Raw genomic sequence first — 24,965 nt, 5'->3', positions numbered from 1 at the left:
CCTTGTCACTTCTATCCGACTCAGCTCTCTAACCTCCATCCCTAAAAAGCCTAGTTCAGGAGCAGGTATATGCTCAGTATCCTCTGCCGTGAAGACAGATGCAAAGAACTCATTGAGCTTCTCTGCAACCTCCATATCCTCCTTAATAATCCCTTTCACTCCCTCATTGTCTATTGGTCCAACTGCCTCCCTGGCAGGTTTCCTGCTTCTGATGTACTTAAAGAAGTTTTTGTTATTCCCCTTGATACTTGTGGCTAAATGTTCCTCAAACTCTCTTTTTGCCTCCCTTATTGTCACCTTGCATTTCTTTTGCCAGACTTTGTGTTCCTTTCTGTTCTCTTCGTTTGGACAGGCCTTCCAATTTCGGAAGGAAGTCTTCTTCCCTTTTATGGCTTCTTTGACGGTACCCGTTAGCCATGCTTCTATTCATTTGACTGTCTATGAGGAATCCCTATGAGGATTCATTACACACTTTCATTTCTTCTATTTATTTTGACTGTCTTTTTGACAGTGCCAACTGTCAACTGCCATGTGCCAACTACATCCCACTCCCACCCACAAATCAGTGGGGTACTACTCCGTTTATGTTCTAGGATTGTTTTCAAGTGTTTAGGCTCTTTGGTGTCTAATAAACTTTCCTCATAATGAAGAGTCTAAACATTCCTAAAATATAAACTGAGTACCCAGTTGCTTGTGGGTTGGGGGGTGGGTAGTTGGGGAGCTACTAATTCCCCACCCCACCTGCAAAGCAGTGGGGTCAAAATTTCGGGTCTCGAAATGGAAAATGGAAATTTCCATTTTGGGTATAATGGAAGATAGGAAGATAGGAAACTGCCATATATTGAATCAGACCATTGGTCTGTCTAGCTCAGTATTGCCTTCACAGACTGGCAGCGGCTTCTCCAAGGTTGCAGGCAGGAATCTCTCTCAGCCCTATCTTGGAGAAGTCAAGGAGGGAACTTGAAACCTTCTGCTCTTCCCAGAGTAGCTCCATCCCCTGAGGAGAATATCTTACAGTGCTCACACTTCTAGTCTCCCCTTCAAATGCAACCAGGGCTGACTGTGCTTAGCTAAGGGGACAAGTCATACTTGCTACCATGAGACAAGTATCGTTTCATGTTGGGGGGAAAGGGGTTGCCTAGAGTGGTGTGGGGTTGGTGGTAATGCCCAAGGGGGGCAAGGAGACTACCAGACATTTTTCAAAGGATTTAGGCAGCGGGCTGATTTTTGGTGATTTGTTGAAGTTTATGGGTCTTTAAAGTTTTCCTCCATAAGGTGTAATGGAGGTTTCAGCAGCCCCATAACTGCACTTGGGGGGCGCTGGGGTGGCCCAGAGTGAGTGGCGGTGTAGTGAACAGAGGGTGCCAGCCACCCCCATGGGTTGCTAACCCATGGAGTACAGGGTTCTGTTGTTTCTGAGGTTTTCTGAGTGTAGATTCTCTGGTAGCAAATGAGAGTAGATTCATGGTTTGTACTGAAAATCTCATTAGGCACTACCACCCCACCCCACTCTTCTGCCTCAGATCCCACTTTATGCCCCAAATCTGCCCCAAAGACACTAAAACTTCAAAAATTCACCAAAAATCAGCCCTTTCCCCAATTCCTCTGCAATTTGGGTGGTAGCCTCCACCCATTAGGCACTACCACCCCACCCTACTCTTTTCGCCCTGGGACCCGGGTTTTTAAAACCAAATTGATTCGGATTAGGATTAATTCAGATCCGAATCGAATCTGGGGTGATTCAGATAGGTCAGATTCGGATCCAAAAACAAATTGGGGGTGTTTGGATTCGGATTAGAATCGAAACAGCAAAAATCTGAATTGCACACCCCTTCTACTATGTAGTGTTAGGATATCAGGGTTGAAGCTATCAGTGGGAACCTGAGCATATTATTACTATGATCTAGCAGAGGAGAGGGTTCTGGAGTACTTTTTTTCCTTTCTGAAACATATCAATATACTTCAGGGAGGTTAACCTTATGGCACTTATCTCCCCCAGCTCTCCCCCAACATCCCATCCTCCAGGATGCTTAACTACTACTAGCTGTTAGAGACTCAAGCAAGCCAATTTCCCCCCTCTCTACTTGCTTAACCTCCATTTCCCTCCTCCCTGCCAACTGACACTCTTAACAGTTCTCAACCACTCTGCACCATCAACATTGTGTAAGGTCCTGACAGCTCACAGGGCTGTTTTATTGTTAAAAAATTCAGTGGCTGACATACTGCGCAAGTGTATGTCAGCCTAGTAAGTAACGCGTTTGTGCAAGTTGCACAAATGCAAAATTTCCATAAATTGTATTACATAAGAGCCAGCCAATTGGGGAAATTGACTTACTCTTGTGTAACACAATTTGCTCAAATTTTGCACTCTGAGAAGCAACATTTCTAGGGTGATGTACTCTTGCACAATATGTCAGCCACTTTTCTTTCTATTTACTATGTTATATACTTCTTCATACCTGTGAGGTTTCCTGTGAGGGTGGAGGGGGGGAGATAATCATTACCTCATTTTGGTGACCCTGTTCTGTTTCCAATCTGATAGGCTCTCAGCTACTTAAGCTTGTTATCAGTATTTACAAGAGGGACTCACAACAAACCATTGCAGTGTATTCCTAGCCCTTAGGAGGAATGTTTCTTTTCCAGACTCTAGCCAGAATGGAACAAGAACCTTGTTCCTATTCAGGCCTTGTGTGAGGAAAGCCCTGTGGTGTCAGGAAAAGGAAAGTTAAAGAGGACACTTTTTTTCTTTCCGGCTACCTTAAGACCTTTTACTACTATGCTGTATAGCATTAGAGGGCCAGGTTTAGAGCCGAGCATTGGCCTTATGTTCCCTGCTGCTGTCACTTTCCTCTCCCCCCCCCCCCCCGCCACGCTTGCAAACTTTCGCAAGAGCTGCCGTGCATGGGATTAGCGACAGGTATGTCTAAGAGAATTATATAGATAGTTTGATAGATGGGACCTGCAATAAAAAGTTGCATTTTCTCAACTCTGATGTCTTCTCCAGGATACTGTAGGCTGTCAAAGGCTCTAGCAGGCCAGTTTCCTTTGCCCCTATTCTGCTGTTGTTTTCTAATGGACACCTCAACATTCTGTAGCTCCTGGGTGCCACTGAGCATGCTCAGTATATGTCAACCTGGTTTTCCTTTTAGTGGTAGTATGGGGAAAGGTTTCTTTATGTACTTCTACATATCTAGAAAATCCATGAAGTATGTACATACTTCATAACCACTAGCTTATTTTGGCGTGAGCCTGTTTTTGGTTCCAATTTCAGAGTTGCTTTATCACCAGAGTTTGCTGTCAGTACATATAATGATGGTGGGCTGGCCTTTCTGTTTGGACTTTGCAGTGGATGTCACCACAACACTACCCTTGCAAGTTGCACCATCTGTAGTCCCTATGGATCTTCGCTTGGACCATCAGTTTTCCATGCCAGTGGCTGAACCCACATTAAGAGAACAGCAGCTGCAGCAGGAACTTTTGGCCCTCAAACAAAAACAGCAGATCCAGAGACAGATTCTTATAGCTGAGTTCCAGAGGCAACATGAACAGCTCTCCCGTCAGCATGAAGCTCAGCTACATGAACACATAAAGGTGAGTGATGCAGATTAAATTCTGATTAGCAGATGAAGGTGCTTTCAGTCAGATGCCAGTGGCTGATTTGTGGTAAACAGTTTGAGTTGATGTAGCTGTTGGGTCCTCTGGAGGGCCCCAAAGTTGTTGCTATACCTGCCTGTCCCAGTGGTACTCCGGGGCACCCCCGGACTAAATCTTGACTGTATGCAATGCTTATATCACTGTTTTTTAGTAACGAGGAAGCCTTTGCCTGAGTTTGTTCTTCTGATTCAAGGAAAGGAAAAGAGTCGTTCTGGTCAGGTTTTTCTTGAGTGCCCCCAGGTCAGTAGTGCAATCAAAGAGGAACTTAGAGTTACACTCTGATAGTCACAGCCCCTAAGCATGCACAGAGAGCACTAGAATAGACAAAGCTTTGGAGCACTGGAATGCAGTTTCTCCCTTGTAACAAGCCAAGCAGACACTCAAGACAAGCCATGGAACCAAGGGCTTTAATCAAGTGAGTCATGCTGAAAATCATTGTCTTCATTCCCCCTCCAGATTGCCTCCCTTGGGAGGACACCTATTCAGTCTTTTGTTGTAGGAGGAATGTCTAAGAGAACACCCATAGAGATATACTACATAGAGATATACTATATATCTTTAGGAGATATATAGGAGGCCCCCTCCTGCCCCCAAAATAAACTCATCAACACCAAAATCAGAATTCTAGGAGGTGGAAAGTGATTGTCCCAGCTACCCAAAAGGACATTAAAACCCCTCTTTGGTTTAGCATTTAGCATTCATTCAGCATTTGTAGTAGACTCCAGTTCAACATTCATCCAGCTTTCAGTATTTAGTTAACTTTGCCCACTAACCCGACCATCCATCTCACTGGAAACCCAGAGGGGAAAGTGCCTTCTGTGGATGAGTCCTAGAGATTCCCAAGCCTGAGAATCTCTAAGCTGAAATCATTGTTTAAAATAACTATTTTGGGGGCCCTCAATTTCTCACAAGCTGAGAACTTAGCTGTCCAAAAATTCCCCTTACCAGGTGAATCACCCATCTTATTGCTCCAGCAACTAGCAGGTAGCTATAGACCACTCCCTCCCTCCTTTCTGTTTCCTACTTCCTAGTGCCTGCTAGGGATGTGCACAAACCTGTTTGGAGGTCCTTTAACGAGCACCAACAGAGGGAAAGCGAGTGGAGGGGTAGCCTCCCCCATCCTTAAAGTGAGACCCCTCACCCCCTTGAGCCACCCCTGCCCGGTTCCGTGCACATCCCTAGTGCCTGAAACTGTATCCCCTGTCCCTCAGCACTAACCTGTGAATGCATATTGGAGGCAACTCTATGCCATTCTCAGAATATTAAGGGGAGGTTTATTGTTTTGCAAACCGCTGAGAGAACTCGCGTTTTGGGTGGTATTAAAATGTGATAAATAAAATAAAATAAAATAAAATAAAATAAATAAGATCCCTGCCAACAAATCTTCCAAGCCGCTTGCTCTTCAATAAAACTTAACCTTGCTTTCTAAGAATGTGTCTGTACTCTGTTGTGGCCTTCTGAGTACTCTAACATAAGTGTGTCAGGTTTCTTAATAGCAGCTTTCCTTGTATCTTAATTTATAAGCTGGCTGTGTGAAGGTTTGTACTAAATTGAGTTAGATTCCCCATGTTATGGCAAAGCACAGTCACAAAGGATGGTAACTACCATACTTTAGAGCAAACCTGCTAACAAAGCATCACAATGAGTGAGTGAATGTGTGCACACACACAACACACACGTCTGTGTGTGTGTGTTCTGGAGTATTTGTGTGTTTACAAGCAAACAAAAAAAGAAGTATGGTTCACTACTGTTCTTCGACATGGTCTCTGTCTTCTACACTAATGGGCTATGCGCCTGCGCAGAGACCTCATCAGAATCTAACAAGCTCAATTCTCCTGCTCTGGGCGGGAACCCGGCCCCCAGCTGCTATATGCGGCTGCGCCACTCCTCATCCCCTCAGTCTTTCTTCTTCTGTGCTTCAGTGAATATTGTGGAGTCTGCAGCTTGGCAACGAATAGGATCTAGCTATCCCCTTGTTGTTTTTCTCCTTGCTTCTCTTATTTCTTTTATTTCTTTTCATTTTTGCATAGTAGCATTTTTTCTTTAGCGTTTGTATTTTCGGGAAATTTTCCTTTCTTGAAGCTCTGATCCTGGCTGGGATGGAGCATGGTGGCTGGCCGGCCTTCTGCGTTTATCCCAGGCATGACGAACTTTAAGAAATGTATCTGCTGTGGATCTAAGATCCCTTCCCCTGATACTCATACTGCGTGTCTCTTGTGCCGACTGTCTCTTGTGCTTGGGGGAATCGCACATTGTCAAGACCTTTCTTCATTGTCAGAAGTTCATGAATCAGGCTTGCAAAAATAGGGACTCTTGCCTGCGTGCAGCCCTGTGGGACCTGGCTCTCCGTTCCTTGGAAGCCTTATCATTGAAGCCTTATGGTTGGTAAAAATGGCTTCATTGGTAAAAATGGCTTCATTGGAGCGTGCGGAGTCTGCTCCTGTGGAAGCCGAAAACCCAGTGCCGGCTTCAACATCCTCTACCGCTCAGCCTTTGTTGACTTCGAGTGAGCCAGTGCGCTCGGAAGACCCCCCTCAGCATTCTGTGCCTGTGGTACTGAAGTCCTCCCCAAATCCCTCGAGATAAGTACTGAAGCTGAAGAAGAAAAAGCTGAAGTTGCATCGTGACTTGCCAGCGAGTTGACATCTCCCTCCTGTATCCAAGAAGAAGATAGAGGAGGTTCCTGTGTCGGAGGCCCCTGTGGCCAATAAGGTTAAAGTGGCCTTGGATCGTCCCATACAGAAGTAGTTGGCGTCGGCACAGCCTAGCCCGCTTGTGGCTGCAGTGTTGTTAGTCTTGGCCCACGATCAGACAAGTTCGAGTAGAGAACTTTCGGTGGTGACAAATGAACCGGGGTATGCTTCATCGGAGGAGGAGGAAGCCTATTCTGCAACCAAGCCCGCATAAGACGCATTGTGGCTGCCTAGGCATTGGTTGCCCCCTTGAAGGCACCAGGAACGTATCTCTCTTAGGGACTGTGATGCCTGTTGGGAATCAGAAGATCGCTCCTCGACTTAGAAGCAGGATCGGTCCTGGGTCCGCCATGATCAGGCATATCCGGATCGATACTGGGCGGCTGAATATCACTCTTCAAGTGATGTTGAGCCTTCTTATGGTGCGTGGCGCTGGGACTCTGGATCATGCAATCGATACCAGGTGGACTATCGGTCTGACTACTTGGACTATGTGCAACCCTGCCATGGGTCTCGTTACTCGGATGGTCCCACATATGGGAAATGCGTGATGATGAGGGGTTGGCCTGAAACCCTCTCACACTCAGGAGGTCACGTTCCCACTCACTGCAACGATCCCCAAGGGATCGAGATGAGCATCGTGAACCGCCCCCTTTGGTTCCAGTGATACAACACACTACTGTGCCTATCCCAGTTCTGCGGACTGGAATCTCCACTTCGATATCGGTCAACCTGGATAGCAAAACGGGCTCCCCTTTGGATTGACACCCGTGGCACAAGACCCTTTGGCTCCCCCGGACCCTGAATATGAAAGGACTCTGAAGTTATTTCCCTGGGCTCATCTCCGCTCGACATACAGTCGGACTCGAAACCTGTCTCCCCGTCGGAGGACATCAAACTGTACTCCACTTATGTGACCCATATGACCTCGGCTTTAGGAGTAAGTCTCGATACCCAACAAAAGGGAGAACTGGACCCATTGTTCAGCCTCATTGATTTACAGGCTAAGGTACCTGACGCTTTGCCTCTGAAGCCAGCGTTGTTGAGGGTCATACAGGGTCACTGGAAGAAGCCGGCAATGCTTTCTCAGCCTAACAGGCGTGTAGAGAATATTGACAGGGTGCAATTACAAGATGATACGACCTTTTTGAAAAACCATCCCACCCCGAATTTGATTGTCATGGAGGCATCCTTGCAAAGGACCAGAGGTCACAGCCAGTTGGCACCGAGTGACAAAGGCGGCAGAAAATTACTCTCCTTTGGGAGAAGGCTTTATTCCTTCTCGGCCCTCCACTTGACGGTGGCCAATTATCAGGTGTATAACACCCGATATAAACAATTTTTGTGGGAGAAGGTGGGTCCTTTCCTGGATCTTCTTCCACAGGACAAGAGGTATCTGGCAAAAGCCTTTTCGCGTGAGGTCATTCAGGTGGTGAAACAAGAACTTTATTCGGCCTGACATTCAGTGGAATATGCGGATAGGTGATGGGTACTTCTGTGGCACTCAGACGACACGCTTGGCTGCGTTCGTCTGGACTGCACTATGAGGCCCATGCTACGATCGAGGATCTAGGGCTCTAGCCTCTTTTCTGAGCAGACGGATGACACGCTCAAGAAAGTTCAGAAATTGAGCGGCATAGTGCGCTCCATGTCATATGCTTTGTCGGTTGCCAAACCATAGAAAACTGCCAAGTGGTCACCTTATCAACAGCAGAAGGCCCCTTCCCATCAACAGTCGCCTTTGGAATGGTCCTTTCGGGGCAACAAGTCCCAGTCAAGATACAAGGCTGGCATCCAGCCCAGTAAGGCACCTTTTCAGAAGCAGCGCCCGAATACCTTCCAAAAGAAGGAATGACTCGGGGCACTTCAGAACTCACCTGGCCCCATTCTCGGTGAGTTGGGACAAGGTGACTATGCACCAGTGGGTCCTTACAATCATACGATTGGGCTATGCCCTGGAATTTTGCGGGACTCAGTTGGTGTCCGGAATTGTGGTGACTCCATACACCCTGGAGCTGGACCAGGAGGTCACTGCTCTCCTGTCAAAGGATGCGATCAAAGAGGTCGCCTATCCCGACAGCCCCTGGTTCTATTCCCGGTACTTTATTGTACCAAAACCTGATGGCGGCCAGCGCCCTATACTAGATCTTAGGGCCCTGAACAAATATTTGGTCTACAAAAGGTTCCAAATGGTGTTGGTACCAACCATTATGACCATCCTGGAAAAGAACATGTAAGTGGTTCCCCTGGACTTAAAAGACGCTTATTACCACATCTCGATACGTCCTCAATATCGACATCTCCTGCGGTTTCAGATTGGGGGGGGAATCCCCTATCAATTCAAGGCCTTGCCATTTGGTCTCATGACGGCTCTGCGGGTTATTACGAAATGTCTGGCCCCGTGGTAGCTTTCCTGCTAGAGTGAAGAATGCAGGTTCTTCCATTTCTACATGATTGGCTCATCCTGGTGTGCATCCTGGTGTGACCAGACAAGCAGACACCCTCGAGATCATTGTAGATGCTCTGCAGGTTCTGGGGTTCCAAATAAACTTCGAAAAATCTTAGTTGGAACTGACCCGCTGAATACAGTTCATTGGACTGCTATTCAGTACGACCTTGAAAAAGGTCTTTCTGCCTGACGGCCGCATAAAAACTCTCCAGAAGCTGGCAGGCCTCTTTCTTAGCCAGAGGCCCACAGACCATGCACTCAGTGCAGCGCCTGTTGGGTCACATGTCAGCTACTACATATGTGCTGCCTCAGGCATGTCTCCAGATGTGCATCATTCAGAGATGGTTTTTGGATGTGTTCAATCCCCCTCGGGATCTGGGCCATCTAGAGCGCAAGCCCCCCCCCCGGGGTATGGGCTATGGCAGAGTGGTGGACGGAGTTTCAGCACTTGAGTGTTGGTGTTCCCTTTCAGGCCTCTCGAGCCCGTTGGGGTCACGACAGATGCCTGGGAGCTCGGTTGGGGGGCACACCTGAAAGGGTTTTGCCTGAGTAGACATTGGTCCCTCAACGAAAGGGCTCAGCACATCAATTATCTGGAACTGTTGGCCATTTTCAACACTCTCAAAGGCTTCCTACCCATGATTGGGGGTCACGCAGTGACTATACAAACAGACAATACGATGCCGAAGGCCTGCGTCAATCGACAGGGCGGCATGTCCTCAAGGAGCCTGCTGTTTCTGTCTCTGGAACTATGTCATTGATGTGTGGCACATGCGGTGTTGCCTCAGGTGATTCACATACAAAGTTCCCTGAATGTCCAGGTAGACACTCTAAGCAGAATTATGGTGGTCTCCCACAAGTGGGCATTGCAACAAGATGTTTTCAGGGACATATTTGTGAGTTGGGGAGTCCCAGCTCTGGACCTATTTGCTTCCCGGGACAATGCACAATGTGCCCTCTATTTCTCCAGGGGAGGGGATGATGAGGGTTCTTTAGGAGATGCCTTTGTCCAGTCTTGGACAGGCCCTCTACTGTTTGTGTTTGCTCTGTTTCCCTTCATTCTGAGGGTCCTGCGCAAACTGAGGGTGGATCAGGCCAGGGCAATTGTGATAGCCCTGTGGTGGCCCAGGAGGCCTTGGTTTTTGACCCCGAGGTGCTTGGTGGTGGATTGGAAATGCCTGCCAGCCCTACCGACCTGCTGTCACACAAGAAGGGACAGGTGCTACACCCGGATGTTCGGTCCCTCCATCTGACAGCATGGAAGGTTCTGCCGACTCTGCTGAGACTTTGGGAAGTTTTAGTTGCTGCCAGGAAGCAATCCACATGGAAGTGGACTCGTTTCTTTTCATTCGCTTCACTGCATGGGTTTGATGCATTTAATCCATCTGTACAAGATATATGTAATTATCCATTGTCCCTTAAGGAGTCTGGTTTAAAGCTCTCATCCCTTAAGGTGTATTTGGCTGCCATTGTGGCGTGTTCCCCCAATGACCAGGCTTCGTGGTTTAAAGATCCAGTGGTGAAAGGTTTTCTGAAGGGTTTGACACATATGTTCCCAGACAATTCTGTCATGTCATCAGCCTGGGACCTATCAGTGGTATTGGCTGGTCTGCTACAACTGCCATTTGAGCCTCTGGCTAAAATTGATCCCTGTCTCCTGACCTGGAAGGTCACCTTTTTGGTGGCCATTACCTCTGCCAGGAGTGTAAGTGAGTTGAGGGCCCTGGGGGGTTGACCAACCGTACCTTCAGTTCCATAAGGACAAGGTCATACTCAGGCCGGATGTCCAGTTCTAGCCCAAAGTAGTGTCCCTGTTTCACCATTGGTCTTGCTCACTTTGCCCGTGTTTTTTCCAAATCCTTCTTCGGATGCGGAGAGAAGGTTACATTGCTTGAATGTTCGAAGGGCTTTATCCTTCTGTGTCTGGGGTGGGGTTTTCTCCCAGAGCAGGAGAATTGAGCTTGTTAGATTCCAACGAGGTCTCTGCGCAGGCGCATAGAACATTACTGTAAAAGTACAGATGACCACTAGAAGAACCAAAGTTACAGGTGAGTAACCTGTTGTTTATTTACACCATCATCAGACTTCAGATCTTTGTTTTCTTGTTTAGAATTGTTTATGGTAGTGATGCTGTTATAGTAGCGATGCTGGCGTTGTTAAAACCTGTGTATACTCCAGGTGTTCTGAAGTATATCCTTGCAGTAGCTGCTTGAGTAGGTTTCCCCATAGTTTCAGGCTCTTATTCTTTTTCCAAATAGGTAAATATTAATGTGCAGTTTACACATTACACATCTCCTCCAGCAGACCACCTCTGAGCAAGTGCATTTACAATACTTGCTCATATTTACAACATAGTAAGTATAAGCTCAGTGAATGCTGGCTTTGGTATTAGTACATGTAGCAGATTAAAGCCTTTGTCTCAGAGCAACCTCACATGAGGGAAGGAAATGCTGAATCATCCCTGCTTGAGCTTCCTGGCTAGGCTTCTCTTAAAACTACTCTGTAATTATCAATAGGTTCAAAATGCTGCCACCAAGCACCCTAAAACTTGCAGAGAACCGGACCAGTAGATTGGGTGCTGTAATCCAAGGTCCCTCCATAACTGGTGCTGTAATCCAAGGTCCCTCCATAATACAAAAAAACCCCTTCCACGTGTAAACTTACATGTGGTAAGAAAACTGATTGTTGCTGAATATTTGAGGATGTGTTTGCACCAGATTAAATCCCCTTCGGGGGCCCCTTTCCCTGAGTTAAATACCAACTCAGAGAGGCTTGTAAAAAGAAAAGAGCTAAAAAAAACCAGTTTTATTCAATTACTACAGACTGCTTTTGTCTGAGGCAGAGTCTTTGGCAAATACCCTAGTTAGGATAGGCATAGGCTAGTGTTTCTTATTTTAATTATGTTACAGGTAAGCAATAATAGAACAGTATGAGAAATATGCAAAAGTACATACACCAAAGAAATGGTAATTCTAATACAAATTCTTACTAAATCACTTTATCCTGTTCTAAACTTCTGAAGCCACTAACCTTGGCTTCCTTTTCCCTTGAACTCACCATACCCCGGTTGAGAATCAAGCCCCTGCAGTTCTGTCATCCTCCTGCTGCCAACTTCCATGGCCACATGTCCTCCTATGCCCCTCCCGCCTAGCTTCTCCTAACAAAGAACTTCCTTCTTCCTGACAACAGCTCTCTAGGTCCCCCCCCCCCCACCTGGTGTGCCAGTTGGCTGCGACCTGGAGTTCACCAACCTGTCAGTCAAGACAGGGTTCACTTCCATGTGAACCTTTATGGGGAGGGGAGTCAGTACACATTTTGCTGGATTTGGTGCTGAAAGAGATTGGAGCTCAGTAATTGGGTATACTAAAATTGGCAGAACTCATTGTTTAATTAATTTCAAAAACTGAAGTGTGCCAAGGCTCAAGTCTGCCTCAAAATCCCAGCCTTCCTTCTTTGTAGTCCTTTACTTCTAATCAGAGATATCTGGAAACTCAGCAATGAGAGAAAGGCATTCTGCATATCTCAAAGATACCTTTGTTGATATCATGTTACATATTTGAGAACTATGTTTGGGAAAGGAAAATGGGTGCCAGGGCTGCCAGGTATCAAATGCTGCTCTGTGTGACCTATGTGTTTGACATTTACAGAAATGTTCTGGAGAGCCTTTTGAAGCTGAGAAAAGAGAGAGTGGGGGAGGAAAGATATGTTTATTTACACACACACACACACACACACACACACACACACACACCCCAATAAAAATGTTCATATAATATTTTATAAATTGTTTTTACAGTTGCCTCTGAAGAGGAGCATTTGATACTTGAAATGCGTTTGGTAAAAATTTAAATAATTTATTTATCAACATTACTTAGCAGCCTTGGGAAGCCCCCACCCCACTTTCTTTTGTTGTTGCTTTTAAAGCACAAAAACAAGAGTACACTAAGCGGTTTTCACACTGGCACCTAAACTAGGTGAGCTACTACCACCACCTCAGCTCTTTAAAGTCAGTCAGAAAGGGATTTTGAGATTCCATAGAACTAGAATTGACATACATAGGAAACATAGGAAACTGCCATATACTGAGTCAGACCATTGGTCTATCTAGCTCAGTATTGTCTTCACAGACTGGCAGTGGCTTCTCCAAGGTTGCAGGCAGGAATCTCTCTCAGCCCTATCTTGGAGAAGCCAGGGAGGGAACTTGAAACCTTCTGCTCTTCCCAGAGCGGCTTCATCCCCTTAGGGGAATATCTTGCATTGCTCACACATCAAGTCTCCCATTCATATGCAACCAGGGCAGACCCTGCTTAGCTATGGGGATAAGTCATGCTTGTTACCACAAGACCAGCTCTCCTCTCCTAAATACACAATTAGAACATGTATCTTACTAACAAAAGTCCAGGTCATAATTTAAAATGATTTCCTCAGCTAAACAGAAATCCCTTCCCTATAGATTTGCCCCATCCAGAAATAAGTGGAGTTCTTTTAGTATATATCTACAACCATTTTTATTTTGCACTTTTAAATGCTTGTTATTATGATGTGATCTTAAATAAATGTCGTCTTATTTTGTATATGGAACCTGGTTGTGAAAACATTATGCGCTGAACTTTCAGAGGCATCTAGTCTTTGGGGCTACCAATGGAGAACGCATTACTCCTATTGTAAAAGAAGTACACTGACTGCCAATTAGTTTCTGGGCAAAATACAAAGTCCTGTTTATTACCAATAAAGTTCTGAAATAGAAACTTGGACCCAGGATATTAAGAGACTGCCTTCTTCTTCATGAACACTGCTGCCTATTAAGATCATTGGTGGAGGTCCGGTTGCGGTTACCAGACACTTGTTTGGTGACCCCAAACCATGCCTTCTCTAGGGTTGCCCTGGGACTCTGAAACATGTGCCCAAATGAAATCAGAACCTCCCTATCTCTGGCTGTTTTTAAGCAACTTTTAAAAACACACCTATTTTATCAGGCTTTTAGTTTATAATGTTTTAAAGTTTTATTGATGATTATTTTTATTTGTTATGATTTTAGGTTTTAATTGTTGGGTTTTAATTGCAAACTGTCCAGAGATTTTATATGGGGCAGTAAATCAATCAATCAATCTAGTGCACAGTAACAAAGCTGAAAGGAACATATATCTCCTTCCACATTCCTCTAATAGAAACTTTAAATGTTCTGTTCTGGTTTTTAAAACATTTCCACGTCCACTTATTCTGACTGTTGCTTGGGAGATGGCAGTTTTAACATTAAAGGGTCAATGTTTGAATGCATTTACTAATCCCGCCCCCCTCCATCCCCTTTTCCTGCCCCCAACAGCAGCAGCAGGAGATTCTGGCAATGAAACATCAACAGGAGCTCTTAGAACATCAGAGAAAGTTGGAACAGCATCGTCAGGAGCAAGAGTTAGAGAAACAGCATAGAGAACAGAAACTACAGCAGCTTAAAAACAAAGAGAAGGGGAAAGAAAGTAAGTGGATGATATCTACGATGATAGATAATATTGTTGATGAGTGCACCTGGTTGCTTTGTAAATATACAAAAGTAGGTTACAATGCTTATGCAACACATATGAGTCTCCCTGCAAGGACACTGTCAGCATGATGTTGGCCTAAAAGAGAGAATTGTTTAAAGGGGGAAGGCATAACCTTTTAAACTGATATCACATTGAAAATATTTGAAATCCTTATTTATCCAATAAAGACTAGTCATGTGGATTTGCTGATCTTATGAAACAGTCTGGTGCTCATTTATGTAGTTATAGTGTGAACATATTTGCAAAATTATGCTGTGATTACATTTACACAGACATACACGTAAGTATGTAAAACAGGCTTCTTTTACATCTCTGGTCTCTGTCTTTTACACGAATGGGCTTCACACATGCGTAGAGACCATGTCAAATTCTTCTGCTATAGCTCTCCTGCTTTTTGGTGGGAACCCCGTCCCCAACCGCTATATGCGGCTGTGCCATGCCTCATCTCCTCAGTCTTTCGTTGTCTGCGCTTCAGTCAACATCGTTGGATCTTATAGCTGCAAGTAGAGAGAATGAACCCTTGTCATTTTCTGTTTCTCTTTATTTTTCCTCTCCTGTTTTTCCTTTCCTTCTTCCTTCATGTAGTTTTGTTTTTATCTTGGCGTTTTACATTTACATTTTTTGGCTCCCCCCGCCCCCCAGCCGTGCCCAGATGAGAACTTCAGTTCTTCTCACGTTGTATGGTGCACAGAACCACATTTAAAAAGTGTGTCTGCTGTGGGAGTAAACTGCCATCCACAGACACCCAGCAAATGCCTTTTTGGTTTCGGGGGAGCTCACATTGTGGAGTCTTGACTCTACTGCTTGAAATTTACAAAACAGGCCCGTAAAAATTGGGCTTCCTGCCGGAAATCTGTTCTTTGAGAACAGGCACTGCATTACTCAAAGGACTTAGCTTCTAAGGCGGTCACCAAAATGTCAAGAGGTGCTGCCATGGGTTCTTCGGGCCCAAGCGCGGATCTGGTGGCTCTGCACTCGTCGCTCTCACAATAGGTACTGATAACTTTGGTACCTAAACCCTCTGTGCCACCGATGTCCAGTGCTTTGTTGACTGCCTCGGAGCTAAATCAGCAGACCCCCACACCTTCAGGGCCCATCTTGCATCCTTTGGCGCCTTTGACCTCAGTTACGCCTGCTTTACAGAGCTTGTCCTCAAAAATGAGGGGGAGGAGGTCTCCCATCTACCACCTTCTTTACAATAGCCTCCCATCTACAACAACTCTTTCATATACCTAAGAAGAAACCACAGGTCGCTACCAAGGCTGACGCCAGTACTGTGCCCCCCCCCCAAAAGGTGTCTGGAAGGGGTTCAGCTGCCCCCAACACCACCTGATACTTAGAACCGAGCACATCAAAGCAAATGTCCATGAAGCATTCTACCACGCTGCCAAAGACAGTTTCTACTGCTCTGGCGTCGACCTACATGGCCTCACTCTCCAGATCAAGAACACAGCCAGGAACTGGTCTGTCCACTGTCAGATGTGAGTAACTACACTCCAGAGGATAGGGACCCAACCTCCACTTGTTAAACCACCCGACGCTCGCTAACACAGAACTGTGGGGATCTTCATCAGGACTGAGGTGAATCCTCTGACAGACATTGCACCCATGACTGGGACTGGTATGCCTTCCAGTACATGGACAGGTGTAGGGAAAGCTCGCTGAGAGATGCTCTATATTCAGGAAGCCAAGAGGAGTTCACTCATTGTTGGGATCATGACCACCAAGACTACTCTTACTGTTTTTCGAACTGTGATCATTATCATTCTAGTTTTGGCTCGGTTTAGTACTGGGAAGATGGTTGGTATCATGATGACTGTTACAACTGGGGCTGAATGAACAGATTTGGTAATTTCTCAGTCCTGCTCCCAATCTCGGGAACATGCTCACAGCCATCATTGTCAAAGCACCCAGAGCATCAGGCCTTGCCCTATCATCACTGGTACTCCTCCACTATCCAGCCACATACAGAGAGGATGACGACGACTATATTTGCAGCCGTGACTACTGTCTTTGGTTCTGCTGTAGGTACTGATAGATTCTCAACCTCCTTCTACCCCTCAGGAAGTCTACCCTTTTGAACCAGCACACTCATCTTTGAGCCAGGAAGACGATTCAGAAGTACACTTGTTGAATTCAGAGCTCACTTCCCTAGGTTCTTCTCCACAAGACTTTCTATCTAACTCCAAGATGATCTTGCCCTTGGAAGACCTCAAACTATATTCGGACTATGTTTCTAAATGGCAACGGCTCTAAGTTTTAACCTGGACGAGCATAAGGGGGAATTAGATGCCTTATTTGGGCTAATTGATTTTGATGCTAGGGTCCCTGCATCTCTGCAACTGAACATGGCATTCTTGGACATTATCAAGAGTTATTGGGAAACCTTCATCTTTACTATAGCCTACTAGGTGCTTGAACAATTTTGATAGAGTACAGTTGGATGAGGATTCTGCTGTGTTCCTAAAGATACATTCTATTCCAAATTTGATTGTGGTCAAAGTGACTTTGATAAAGAACATAGGAAATGCCTTATACTGAGTCAGACCATTGTCCATCTAGCTCAGTATTGTCTACACAGACTGGCAGTGGCTTCTTCAAGGTTGTAGGCAGGACTCTCTCTCAGCCAGATCTTGGAGATTCCAGGGAGGGAATCTGGGACCTTCTGCATGCAGGCATGCAGGTGCTCTTCCCAGAGTGTCCCCATCCCCTGAAGGGAATATCTTCCAGTGCTCATGTGTAGTCTTCCATTGGGGGCCGACTTTATTTGTCTGCTGCATTACACTTAAAAATGGCTAATTACCAGGCATGTAATGCCTGGTATTAAAATTTTTGTGGGAGAAAATTACACCATTTATAGATCAGCTCCCGAGTGTTCATCAAATAAACATTACAGCTAGCAAAACAAGAGCTGTATTCTGCTAGACACTCGGTGGAATGTGCTGCTCAAGTTATGGTGACTTGAGCTTTGCTTGGCTGAGATAATTGGGCCTTACATATGATGTGCGTGTGAGAATCGAAGATCTGCCATTTGAAGGTCTGGCATTTCTTGGAGAGAAAACCAAAGAGACTCTCCAAAGGTCTAAAAGATGAAGAGCACAGTCTGCTCTATGTCTTATTTGCCCGTTCCATCTAAACAACATCTAAACTTCACCGATTCTATCTAAACAACAAAGTCGAGGCAAATGGACAAGCTAGTTGTCTTTTTGCTCATCTTCACAAGTTTCTGCTTTAGAGCACTCCTTTCTATCTGCTGTTTCCACCCTGTCCCAAACCCTCCTTTCAGGCTGGCAAACCCGTTTCACTGAAGCAGGGGCCTCCTCAATATTCCAAGAAGCAATTACTTCAACATCTGATCAGCAGCTACCTGGCTGGTGGCCCTGTTTTGTCACATGCGGGACTCCATCACATCGGATCATTGGGTCTTGACCATCATCCACTTAGGTTACATCCTATAATTTATTCACAGACCCATTTTCTCCTGAGTCATTACCACACCATCTACTCTCGTCATAGAGGAGGAGGTTCAAGGCCTCCTCCTAAAGCATGCAACAGAATTCATACCCACAACTGTGTATGTGAAGAGAGCTGGTCTTGTTGTAGCAAGTATGACTTGTTCCTTTAAGCTAAGCACGATCTGCCCTGGTTGCATATGAAAGGGAGACTAGAAGTGTGAGCGCAGTAAGATATTCTCCTTAGGGTATGGAGCCGCTCTGGGAAGAGCATCTAGGCTCCAAGTTCCTTCCCTGGCATCTCCCAGATAGGGCTGAGAGAGATTCCTGCCTGCAACCTTGGAGAAGCCACTGCCAGTCTGTGTAGACAACACTGAGTGATATGGACCTATGGTCTGACTCATTATATGGCAGCTTCCTATGTAACTGCTACCCCAGGTTTTTACTCCCATTACTTTATGGTCCCAAAGCACGCTGATAGCTTCGGGCCATTCTTGGACTTGAAAGCAAATACAGCATATACAAATGCTTCCATATACTCTCAATTCCCACCATCATGGCACTTCTGGACTGTCATATGTGGCTGCGTCTCTAGATCTGTGCATGCTTATTACCATGTCTCCATCAGACCTCAGCACAGGTGTTATCTGTGCTTCAATGTACAGGGCTGGACATACCAATTCAAGACTGGCCTTGCTTGGGCCCCAAGAGTCTTTATGAAGTGTATGGCTCCCATGGTGGTGTTCCTACAGCAAATGGGAGTCCAGATCTTCCCATAACTTGGTAATTGGCTCATAGCTGCAGGTTCACCCCAAGAAGCATTGTACCGTGTTAGAGTGGACCATCGAAGTTCTGGAATCCTTGGGACTTCCCAGCTGGTCCTTACAAAGGGTCTATACAGTTTATAGGCCTTATTTTTAACACAGACCAGGGCTGCATTTTTGTTCTGGAAGCTCCTATCCACACCTTGAGCTCTTTGGCAGAATGCATGATGCTGGGGATGACACACCAGGTGAAGACTATTCAACCCCTGCTTGCTCACATGGCTGCCATCTCCTACATGCTCCCCCATGCCTGATTTTGGATGTGTGACTTGCAAAATAGTATCTTGACGCATTCAGTCCCCGAAGGGACAGTCCAGGCCTTTTCCTATACCCAGCTGCTCAGTTCCAGGTGTTCCACACCTGGTGGACCCACTTTGTTCATCTTCCCTATGGCAATCCATTCCATCCTTCCCTGCCAGATCGGGTGATCCCCAGAGGTGTGTCTCAACATGGCCTCCATCTCGGGGGCCATTGGACTCTCACAGAGCATCAGAAACACATCAGTTACCTCAAACTGTGGCCATTTTCCGGGCCCTCAAGGGATTCCTGCCTCCTTTCAGCAGTCACTGTTCAGACAGACAATATTTGTGACATGCCAAGGCCTGTGTCAACAGGCATGGCGGGACAGCTTCAAGATCTCTGCTGGCCTGGGCAATGACCCTGTGGACCTGGTGCATAGACCATGGGGCGATACCTTTTGAAGTACACATTCAGGGTATGAACAAGTGGATGCGCTCAGCTGATCTTCCGTAGTCATTCACAACTGGACTCTCAATCACAGCACCCTGAATAGGGTCTTAGCTTGTTGGGATGTTCCCACTTTGGACGCTTTTGCTGCAGAGGACAATGCACAATGTACTGTTCAAGAGTGGACAAGGGGTGCTACTCTCTGGGGGATGCATTTACAATGTGTTGGGGGGTGGGTGTCACTTACCTTTTTCCTCCAGTCCTGCTGATTCCATGAATCCTCCTGAAAATCAGATAAGAACAGTCAAGTGCATTCTGATAGCCCCGGGGTGGTCTTAAAGGCCTTGGTTTCCACGCCTGTGGCTGATGGCCTTGGAATTCATTCATCTTCCCCTACACCCTTGCTTTCTGTCTCGCACAGCAGGCTAGATCCTTAAGCCAGATGTAGAGACCTGTGAACAACCTAGAACAGTAGGCAAAGCGAAAAATGCAGAGTCACAATACAGGGTACAACAATACTCCAAGTGTAATCACAAACTGCAACAGGCATCCATAATACAAAAGCAAGTAAATACAAACAATGTGGGTTAGTGAAAACTCCACAGACTCAAAGATGTCATTCTTGACAAAAGTTACTGAAATGCTAGTGGTGCCAAATAGCTAATGTGAAGCTAGTGGTGCCAGTTTTTTTTGAAGTAAATCCTCATGGGTAAGAGGAACATCCTGAACAGGAAACTTGAAACTTAACAGACTTCCTAGGTAATAGTCCGTTTCGAAAAAGTCTTCATCAGAAGTACCAATAATCTGCACATCAATCAAACAAAATGATAAAGCACCGACATTGCAAAGTAAGTAATGAAAATATGAAAAAATACAACCAAACCTTATATCTGGAATAGCCTTGTCTCTTGGAGCACCACGATCACAAGTGCCTGCTCTATGTATCACTTCTTTCGGATATCCCCTTTGGATCAGTTGTGTGGATAACAAATCAGCTTCACTGTGATAGTGTAATTTCAGTTGAATTTCTTTTGACTCGTAAGAACTGTCCAAAAGGCAGATTGTCTTTCAAATGCCCAGCGTGCCATGAATCATAGTGGAGAAGTGTGTTCCTGTCCGTGGACTTACTATATAGAGTGAAACTCAACTTATTCTCTTTATTCACCCAAATATTAGTATCAAAAAAGGAACTGTATGATGACTGGAATGACTGGTTGAAGTTAACTTCATTAGGAGTCCACCTGGTGGTTATCATAGCACATTCTCATAACTTGGAAGACTCCTGCTTTTGTAATCCCTTTGTCAAGAGTTTTCAGAAAGGCTTGTCTCATGCCATTCCAGACAACCATCTTATGGCCCCAATTTGGGATCTCTCTTTGGTGTTGGCATGCTTGTTGGTTCCCCAGTTGAACCTCATTTACTCACTTGGAAAGTTGCGCTCCTGACTGCCATTACCTCCACACAGAGAGTGAGCTCTGTGTGCTTAGATTGGATGTGCTTTACCTGGTGTTGCAGGCAAACAAAGTGGTATTGCGCTCTGATGTCCAGTTCTTGCTGAAAGTAGTTTCTTCATTTCATTGATCCCAACCAATTAACTTACCTGCTTTCCCCCGAAACCCATCTACATTGGCAGAACGCTGTTTGCACCTGCTCGATATATGTAGAGCTCTAGTGTTCTACCTCCAGTACTCCTGTGATTGGCATCAGTCTCTGCACTGGTTTATAGCCCATGATGGCCCAAGGAAGGAACATCAAGTCTCGGCTGAGACCCTGTTTAGTTGGATTGTGTCTACTATTGAACTCTGCTACAAGTTAGCTTGTAAAGACATACCAACAACTATCAAGGCACATTCTACTAGGACCATGGCCTCATCTGCAGCATTTGAAAGAGTATAACCTCTTGAGATTATATGCCAGGTGGCTGCCTGGGTGTCTCCAGATTCCTTTATTCGGCACTGTGCCATGGATGCTAGAGTGAGAAAGGATACAGCTTTTGGCAGTTGTCCTGCATTCTATCTTTGATTAAACCCACCTCCAGGTAAGGAAGCTTGTTATATGCCCATTTGTGTAAAAGACAGAGACCACGTTGCTGAATGACAGGTTACTTACCTGTAACCTGGGTTCTTCTAGTGGTAATCTGTCCTTTTACCGGCCCTTCCATCCTCCCCACAGGTGTCGCCTGAAGGTGGACTCCATGACTAAGGGTATGAGGAGTGGTGCAACTGCAAATAGCAGTTGAAGGCGAGGGTCCCACCAAAATGCTGGAAAACTATACCTGGAAGAATCTGATGTGGTCTCCATGCATGAGCAACACCCATTTGTATAAAAGGACAGATGACCATGAGAAGAATCCAGGTTATAGGTAAGCAACCTGTCATTTCAGTTTGAATGCATTCCTCCTGCACCACAAAATTACCATGCACTCTCCCTTCACTCCTTAGTAAGAAGAGTTTATGTGTTTAAATTTTATTTATATCTCCAGCACGTAAGCTTTCTCATATTTTTTAATTTCTTAAGTGATTTTCTGCAAATCCGACACAGATTGAAATGCAGTGAACTGAAAAATAACAGCTTGTTTGTTGCTTCATAATTCAGTGAAAGTCTGGACTTTCTGTCTCAAAAAGTACTTGAGAAAACTGCCAAAGTCTGTTGGAAGGTATCATTCCCCATGCTTTTCCAATGGAAGAGTTTCCCCCCACATTTTCTGGTAAATTAATCAATTCTTTAGATTTTTCTGGGAGTCTGGAACCTATCGGTAAAGTGGCATGCTTCTATCTTTCATGGTTTGATCTGGGAGTTTCAAATTAGTGAGTGAGTGACTGAGTGAGGCCCAAGCAGCTTTAGATAAATAGACACACAGACATATAACATGAATAAAATAATCTGAGACGCTTCAAAAAAAACTCTTCATTGCATAAGTTAAGAATTCTATCCTCTTTATATTTTTTTGAATTCATGAACAATCCAGTCCCTTTATATGCAGCATTCACACATGAAGGACTTGCTGTCAGGCTTGAGCACCTCTCTATGCTTCGTGGCATGTACATATGGGCATATTTCTGCAAGCTGTACACCAAATCATTATGGAGCCTCCCTTATCCCTATCCCTTTCTGTCTGATCTAAGCAATTCAGTGTTGGTGTTTGAATAACTTGTATCCAGGTGAGGAGGAGGGCATAATGGGGGCAATGATGCTGTGCATGTATGTGTGCCATGTATCTATACATACTGCTTACATGGATGTGTACCATGGAGAGGAAACGTGGAAACTAGAACTCTTTTAAATCCTCTGGCAATCCCTCTGTGCATAGGTGCTGCTCCCACATGGGACTGGATTATTTATGTTCTACATAGAGTGTCCAAACAAAATAGTTTCTGTAACTAAAACAAATATTAATTAGCATTCCTATCTATTCAAAAAATATTGAGAAATCGTTTTTCAGAATTTTACTTGTATTGCTAGCAGCAATAAAAAATACTTTTCTCAGAATATCATTTAATATTTATTTCAAGCAGATTTGCCTGCATTCTGCAGTCAGTACATTTGCATCCTCCCCTCAAGGATAGGAGGGGAGAATGCGGTTCAGTGTTGGCAAGAGTAAAGTGATGCACACTTTACATCAAGTGTAAAGTGATGCACACTGATGGATGAAGAACTCCAACTTCAAGTATACACTGATGGGATCTGAGCTGTCGGTGACTGACCAGGAGAGGGATCTTGGGGTCATGGTGGACAGCTCGTTGAAAGTGTCGACTCAATGTGTGGCAGCTGTGAAAAAGGCCAGTTCCATGCTAGGGATCATTAGGAAGAAGACTGAAAATCAAACTGCTAATATTATAATGCCCTTATACAAAACTATGGTGCAGCCACACCTGGAGTACTGCGTACAATTCTGGCCACCACATCTAAAAAAGGACATTGTAGAACTGGAAAAGGTGCAGAAGAGGGCAACCAAGATGATCAGGGGCCTAGAGCACCTTTCATATGAGGCAAGGCTACAACACCTGGGGCTTAGTTTAGAAAAAAGATGACTGCGCAGAGACATGATAGAGGTCTATAAAAACATGCATGGTGTGGAGAAAGTGGATAGAGAGAAATTTCTCTGTCATACACATAACATTAGAACCAGGGGTCATCCCATGAAATTGATTGCCAAGAAATTTAGGACCAACAAATGGAAGTACTTTTTCACACAACGCATAATCCACTTGTGGAATTCACGAGATGCCACGAGATGTGGTGACAGCCAGCAACCTGGATGGCTTTAAGAAGGGTTTGGATAACTTCATGGAGGAGAGGTCTATCAGCGGCTACTAGTTGGAGGGCTATAGGCCACCTCCAGCCTCCAAGGCAGGATGCCTCTGAGTACCAGTTGCAGGGGAGTAATAGCAGGAGAGAGGGCATGCCCCTTTCAGCTCCTGCCTGTGGCTTCCAGCGGCATCTGGTGGGCCACTGTGTGAAAGAGGATGCTGGACTAGATGGGCCTTGGGCTTGATCCAGCAGGGCTGTCCTTATGAGGGCAGCTAGCCTTGGGAAAGCCCCTGCTCAGTCTGTGAAGGCAGGAGGAGGAGGGGCTTTCCGTTTGGACTCTAGATGACCTCCTGCCTCTTCACTGGCAGTCAGACTTCAGTAGACTTCAGCTTCAAGCCAGCCAATAAAACAAAACCACAAGGGAAATGGAGTGAGTGATTGAGTGAGAGATGAGAATTCTTGGTATGTTTAGTCCCTATGGGTGCTGCTTCAGCAATTTTGCTGAGGGGAAGGTTCCCTTACCTTTGGTCCCCACTCTTGCTTTGCAAATGCATCATTTTCGAAACTTAACATATATTTGTTTGCTTACTTATACAGCTTGTCAAAGAAGGGCAACTGATATTTAATTAGATATCAGTTGATGCAATCTGTAGTTTTAGAGGGCATCTTATGTGAGATGACATATATCTCCCAGCTTTGTTACTATGGGACTCAATATGTTAAAGATCTTTCCTACCATCTATTTGATTGTTCACTGATGCAGGAGGTATGGAAAAATTTATTTTGTTGACTTTTTAAAAGAAAAGGTATAAGTAGTTCATCCTCCCAAAATTGATTATTTGTTTTTTAATAAGAGATTTGCATACTGAAAAAAGCTGCCACTTTTGTATGTGTTAAAATGTATGCAGGATTTTAAAAGTCAGATGTAATAGACTGTATCATAAATATTTGAATGTTAAGCTTTTGGCTTTTGTTTAAAACTGTTTTGTTTAGGATTTTGTAAGAACCTGTTAGCTAAACATGAAACTGAACTAAAATGAAAGTGACAAGATTTCAGGAAACATTATTGGTGGATAAGGCTTAAGGCACCTGGGCTCTCATCTGCACTTCTGGACATCTTTGACAGGCAGCCTCTTGCATCAGTCTACTCCTGGTTCATTACATGCCCATGTGGAAGCTCAATATGGTCTTGAAGCTTTGAGGAACCAGGGAACGCTTTGAGCTCTTGCGGGTCTCTCTTCTGAAGACAATCTCATTTTAAGATTATGTTCCTAGTGGCTGTCATCTCAAGCACACAGTGTCTGAACTGGTAACCTTATCAGTAGAAAAAGGAGTGGTTCATTGAATGAATCCCTCTTTTATTCTGAAGGTCAACTCCGAATTTCATAGAATCTCATCTTCCAGTCCTCGTCTCC

At 45.1% G+C, this 24,965-nt stretch overlaps 1 protein-coding gene across 8 annotated transcripts in view; it reads left to right on the top strand.

The window, feature by feature from the left end:
• HDAC4 (histone deacetylase 4) overlaps positions 1-24,965 on the top strand; it is a 321,662-nt gene that overhangs the window by 122,002 nt on the left and 174,695 nt on the right. For 7 of the 8 annotated variants that reach the window (XM_053283225.1, XM_053283224.1, XM_053283219.1 and 4 more), the window contains 2 exons: positions 3,347-3,591; positions 14,120-14,270. In XM_053283225.1, the coding sequence (XP_053139200.1) occupies positions 3,347-3,591; positions 14,120-14,270 (396 nt within the window). The remainder of the gene's footprint in view (positions 1-3,346; positions 3,592-14,119; positions 14,271-24,965) is intronic. The other variant, XM_053283223.1, reaches the window with a different exon arrangement.

This window comes from Hemicordylus capensis, chromosome 1 (assembly GCF_027244095.1).
Source record: "Hemicordylus capensis ecotype Gifberg chromosome 1, rHemCap1.1.pri, whole genome shotgun sequence".
Taxonomy (NCBI): domain Eukaryota; kingdom Metazoa; phylum Chordata; class Lepidosauria; order Squamata; family Cordylidae; genus Hemicordylus; species Hemicordylus capensis.
Note: the sequence above shows the minus strand (reverse complement) of the source record. Positions and strands in the feature narration are given on the sequence as shown.